Source organism: Cryptomeria japonica, chromosome 8 (genome assembly GCF_030272615.1).
Source record: "Cryptomeria japonica chromosome 8, Sugi_1.0, whole genome shotgun sequence".
Taxonomy (NCBI): Eukaryota; Viridiplantae; Streptophyta; class Pinopsida; order Cupressales; family Cupressaceae; genus Cryptomeria; species Cryptomeria japonica.
The window spans coordinates 521277976-521284384 of NC_081412.1; the positions used below are offsets into that span (position 1 = coordinate 521277976).

The 6409-nt window shown below is 40.4% G+C and overlaps 1 protein-coding gene across 1 annotated transcript; it reads left to right on the top strand.

Moving 5' to 3' along the window:
* The first annotated feature begins 4180 nt into the window (after positions 1-4180).
* Positions 4181-5896, top strand: LOC131055939 (AP2/ERF and B3 domain-containing transcription factor RAV1). The gene has a single exon (XM_057990260.2). The coding sequence runs from the start codon at positions 4407-4409 to the stop codon at positions 5778-5780; it is 1374 nt and encodes a 457-aa protein (XP_057846243.2). The 5' UTR covers positions 4181-4406; the 3' UTR covers positions 5781-5896.
* The last annotated feature ends 513 nt before the right edge of the window (positions 5897-6409 follow it).

Consider the following 6409-nt stretch of genomic DNA (forward strand, 5'->3'; position numbering starts at 1 on the left):
TAGATGACTAAAACATAGACTTTGCCACTATACCAAATATCTTATAATATTTATAATTTAAATATAAATATATTAACTAAAATTCTAATGATAGAACCATCGTATTTATAATTTAAAAATAAATAGATTAACTACAACATCATCTAGATACCTACAACATAGACTTTACCATCAAACTTGTACTACCCTTCCTATTTGTAATTTTTTTTCAGCATTTATTCAATAAAAAAAATATCCTATCATATTTATAATTTAAATATAAATATATTAAATATAATGCGAATGAAAGGACCATCATATTTATAATTTAAAAATAAATATATTAACCATAATGCAAGAGGGCATAGCTGATAGGACCATCATACTTATAATCTAAATTTAAAAATATTAACTACAATGCAATTCAGTGGAGTGGAACTTTCATCTACCTACCTTGAGCGTTGTTTCTAGGTAGTGGAATTCTTACCCTTGAATAAACCATAAGCGCCACGTCAGATGACACGCTGGCATCACACACAAAATTCCCGTTGAAAAGTCTGACGTGGCAGGAGCCTCTGTTTTTCTCTATTTTTCACCCCATCTGATAATAATAAACGGTCCACAGCCAGCGGTGTTACATCACGTGGTTTCTGTGCCAGTTTTACTGCCAGCTGTGAATTGTACCCAATCAATATCCTTCAAAAACTGACACTCTGACCGCCGCCGGCTGTACAGAAATCACACAAACTTCTTCTACTGACCGCTCATGCCAGCTGTCGGTAAACTTTTTCTGTGGTGCCGGAGAGGGCAATTTAAAATGTCTGACTGACTCCGTACTTTGATATATCATAAAGCGATCTGCAATAAAACAAAAGCATGGTCGTCCAGGTAAGATTCGCTATCATGTGGACCCCACCACTGAACTTGCGACACAGAAAAGAAACGAATGAACACGTCAGCAGACCCCTCACCTGTTGTTGTTGATGAGGTGGACCCCTGGTCTCCACTGCCGCTCCTGCTGCCGCCCAAATGGAAGACTGAGCCTTAAAGACCAAGGCAAATCGCAGATATTTTTATCATGCTGGCCCATCTCTATTTCCAGAACACAGAATATATTATGCTTGTTCGAATACTATTTTTATTTTTATTTGTTGGTGCAACTTGCACTATGTATGCGATATGGGTTCGTGCATCGCCACTTGCACTGTGGGGACTGGATATGAGCAAATAAACGAATCTGATTCGACATTAATGGCGGGCGCGTGGAGAGACAAAACAGTATCTTCCTTTGAGGATATTAATTAATTAATCTTTCTTGTTTGTTATTCTTTTTGAATTCGATCATGGAGATTTTTATGTTGCCAACGTTTTGGATCAAACATCATGATCTACCATCAGGGCAAAAGAGCAAGTGAGAGAGCAAGAGAGCAGAATAGAACGTTTCGGAGTAAAAGAGCTCTCTTGCTTGCTCTTTGAGCAAGAGAACAGAATAAAACGTTTCGGAGCAAGAGAGCTCTCTTGCTTGCTCTTTTGCCCTGATGATGGATCATGATGTTTGATCCGAAACATTGACAACGTAGAAATCTATCGATCAAATCCAAAAGAATAATAAACAAATCATCATCATAAATTTAATTTTTCTTGTTTAATAAATAAAAACATTTGTAATCATCATGCAATACTTTTCTTAAATATGTTGGGTCCCCAACATGGAGACAAGTTTGTTTGCTTTTAGTAATCAATTTCTCCCATCCCTTCTCGTGCTATAATGGAAATAAAATAGTCCACAAACCAGGCCTTTGATTGATTATAATTATAATTATTTGAGGAATCTGAGAGCTCACCAAGATTTGGACTTTTTGCGACCTAATCTTTACCTCCCCCAATCCCAACTTTAAAGTACAACGGAGTGTAAATATGTTTCACAATTTACAACATTTTAATAGGCATTAGAAAAATGTTCATGTTAAGAAGTTTAAGAATTTGTGTATATTTTATTGGGTTTTTATATAACAACAAAGGCTGGCATCAATTTGCTTCCATGATTAGGACTAGCATTTATGTGGGTTTTTTAAAATAATGATTGCTTTTGAGGAGTGTAATGAAAACTTGGTTGTATATTTATTTTACACGCACATTGACATGGAATATACGATAAGAAAATTGTGTCGGTTCCCATCAATGCAAGCACCAAAGTTATTATCCAATGCGTGCCGGACTTAAATGGCACATTCTTATGCTCCATTACATCACCCTAAACAAAATACGACTATCCTTTAATCCGTATCTAGCCACGTCGGATCCACGTAAGCGGTTTGAGAAAGACATGAGAATATTACAAAGGTTGTTTGGGCACACGACCCCTGCTTGTTAATTGGGTCGATGAACACGTAGATTGGGGAGGATCCTTTGTAATAAGAAAATGTGAGTTAATGAAAACCACAAGCCAAACATGGTGGCGAAAGTTGTGGAAAGAATCTTTTTTGTCTTTGAAACCAGTTTGCTCTCGTAAACTTTTACATCACCAACTTTAATAAAAGATTGGTGAGAAAGAATTCAAGATTCGTCACGTTGCTATTATCGAATTGGAGAGCACTAGCTGGGGGGTTAACTAGCACAATTCCTCTTTCACATTGGAGGAAAGAGATAATTTATAAATTGTTTGGTGTTATTTTTGGATTTGATTATGGTAGAGTTTTTTAATAATATTTTATTAAAATGATAAGGGTGCGATCTATCATTAAGATAATAGATTTGTAATCTATCATTAAGATAATAGAATGTGATACATCATCAAAAAATAGATTCGTGATTCGTCATCAATCTATTGATCCAGCATCGAGATAATATAACTGTTAGATCCATCATCAAGCTAATAGATTAATTACCACACTCTATTATCCTCATGATGGATCACAAATCTATTATCTTGACTCTATGATCTATGTGATTCATCATCAAGCTAATAGATCTATGATCCATCACGAAAATAATGGAGTGTGATCTATCATCAAAATAACATATTTGTGATTGATTATTAGGATAATAGATTGATGGGTCACACTCTATTACTCTTACAATGGATCACAGTCTATTATCGTGATGAAGGATAATAGAATGTGATTCAAAATGTTATGCAAAAACTTTAACACACATCAAGTCCATTAATAACAGGAATTTTTTTGGATTCGATTGTGTTTTGCATAACATTTCAAATCATACTTCCTGATCCATTATCAAAATAATAAAGTGTGATCCATCATTAAGATAATAGGTCTATAAACCGCCATTAGAATAATAGAGTGTGATACATTGTCAAGATAATAGATCCATTATCCATCATCGAGATAATAGATTGATGTACCACACTATTATCCTCATGATGGATCACGGATATATTATCTTAATGAGCGAACCTGACTCTATGATCCAACACTAAGATTAGTGATCTATCATCAAGATAATAGATCTATGAACCATCATGAGGATAACTCCCTGATCCATCACTAGGATAAGTGATCCGTCATCAAAATAACAGATTCGTGAACCATCACGAAGGTAACTCTGTGATCCATTATGAGGATAATAGAATGTGATCCATCATCAAGTTAATAGATCTGTGATCCATTATTAAGATAATAGATCAATAGGTCACACTATATTATCTTGATGAAACATCACAGATAATTCAAAACATTATGTGAAAACTCTAATCGAATCCATAAATAACTACAAACATTATAGATCGTAATAACTTGATATCTTTATTGTAATTTGGATTTAAGATAATCGATGGGAATTCGATGAACAAGTCAGAAATTCGTTGGGAATTCGATGAACAAGTCAGAAATTCGTCAGAATAAACCGCACCCAACACGGGGAATGTGCGTTGGGGGGGACGATCGGGTACGCAAAAATGTCCTTGAGGTAGAGAGCTGAACGGGCACATTTTCCATACCATGTCTGGAGGTGGATCCCTCAGGTATGGAGGATGGGCCATTCCTGCAGAACAACAGAATATAATATCACTCAAAAACATAATACACGAACCGCAGTTAGCATTGCTAATCCTGGCTAGCTGGCATAAGGAGTTGACTTAGATAAGTCGACGACGGTGAGTAAATATATGGTCTTGTGTGGGGACACGTCCTATGTAGAAAACGTCTAATCGAAGCTAACGGCTTAATAATCCATCATCTCGTATTCTTTTTCAATAGCAAAAAATTCAGACATCTCAATAATTGTCCTGTATAATTGAGGCATCGGATCAAGATGATGGCCTTCACGGCCCATGATTGCAGCAGCAAAGGTTTGTGGATACAGTAGCCGCTTTCACTACCCAATTGCTTTATATACCCTCCAAGATCACAATTTTACAAAACCCATATCCAAATCCAGCTTACATAATACCACAAGTTCAAGTTCAGATGAAGAGTAAGAGCAATATAAAGAGCAAGAGCAATCTTCTGTGGATGGAATCCCTGAGCTTGGCCTGCTGTCCCGAAACGAGCTCACCGTCAAGCAGCGGGAAAGTAGTCGACGATGAAGTGGGGAGCGCCATGACGGAAGAACTGACGTCTTCTAACGGGGAAGCGGCGGTGGCGGCGGTGGCGGTGGAGGAGAGGAGGAAAAGTGGTGGTGGAGGTGGACTGGAGCGAATGGGAAGTGGAATGAGCGTTGTGTCGGCGGCGGGCGGCGGCGAATCCGACGGTGGAGATGAGCTGAGAAGATACTCAACGTTAGATCAGGGAAAACTCCCGTCGTCGCAGTATAAAGGCGTTGTTCCACAGCCAAATGGGCGGTGGGGAGCTCAGATTTACGAGAAACACCAGCGGGTTTGGCTGGGGACATTCAATCGGGAAGAAGACGCTGCTCGCGCATATGACCGTGCGGCTCTGAAATTCCGCGGCCGCGACGCCATCACCAATTTCCGCCCCGCCGCCGACTCCGATCCAGAGGCGCGTTTCATGAGCCGCCATTCCAAAGAACAAGTCGTCGACATGCTACGAAAGCATACGTACGACGAAGAGCTTAGCCACCACACCAGCGCCGCTATAAGCGGCGGCGCCGCCATCGAAGCGACGGCGGACGGGGCTTCGAATTCGGGCCACGAAGGCAATTCGACCGCCGCCGCCGCCGACTTTTCGTCCCGTGAGCACCTCTTCGACAAGGCCGTCACGCCCAGCGACGTCGGGAAGCTGAACCGGCTGGTGATTCCGAAGCAGCACGCCGAGAAATATTTTCCGTTGGACGTGAGTTCGAATGACAAGGGTTTGCTCTTGAATTTCGAGGATAATACGGGAAAGGCCTGGAGATTCCGGTACTCTTACTGGAACAGCAGCCAGAGTTATGTGTTGACGAAGGGCTGGAGCCGGTTTGTGAAGGATAAGAAACTGGAAGCCGGTGACATTGTTTCATTTCACAGAGGGACGGCGGACGCCCGCCAGCTTTTCATCACTTGGCGGCGCCGCCCTTCCGGGCATGGGCAGGGGCAGCACCATGGGAAAGGAGCTACAAGTATAGCTTACGGTTCTGTGAGCTCTTATAATCCGCAGTGGATGCACATTTACTGGCCTAATTCTGGATCACCCCACGGTCACATGGAGTCCGCCGTCTGGCCGCCGCCTGCTATCCCGCTGTATTTCTCAGCCGCCGCCGCCGGGAAACATTTCGACGGCGGCTTTGTTGCGCCTCAGCCGGAGAAAAAAGCCCAGAGGAAAGAGGAGAAGAAGGAAGTCAGATTGTTCGGGGTGAATTTGGCGGAGTCTCAGAGATGTGGGGAGTTAATTCTGTTCCCTTAATGTATTAATTACTTTTTAACTCTGCTCGATTGTAGCAATACGTGTAATCTGTAACATGTAAATTTCAAGCACGGTTCAAAGAGCTTTTAATTTCGATTGCCTGGTTTTTTGGTTCATTTATTGGTTTTTTTTACAGTTTACCGGATCGGTCGGTTGCATTGTACGTAAAGAGTGAGGTTGAAGAGATTTTGTTGTCGCTAAAATTGCTCGCATTCAATAGACTTCTTTTTGTCGACGCTGAGATTTGCTTGGCTCCAGGAGAGTTATTTTTTTTTTGTCTTTGTTGGGATAATCAGAGACTTTCATCTTTTTTTCTTTTACCCTTCTGTTGTTGGTGTGTTTGGAACAGCAAAAAAGTACGTAGAATATTCTAATTTTTTCTCGCTAGAATGCCTACATGTTCGCTTTTGGAATACCAAATTGCCGTGTGACGATAATCATCGAACGATGCTCATTGTACGTTAAGTGACAGATTATTGTAACGCTAAGCAACGCGTCATTTACTAATATTTGAGGAATCAGGGATTTGTTTACTTGTTGTAGCTATTCTGGTTTCGAGAAAGTATTGTCGTATACAGATAACTTTCGTGTTATATTATAGTGGGGGACCGCGTTCGCAGCATTTCTGC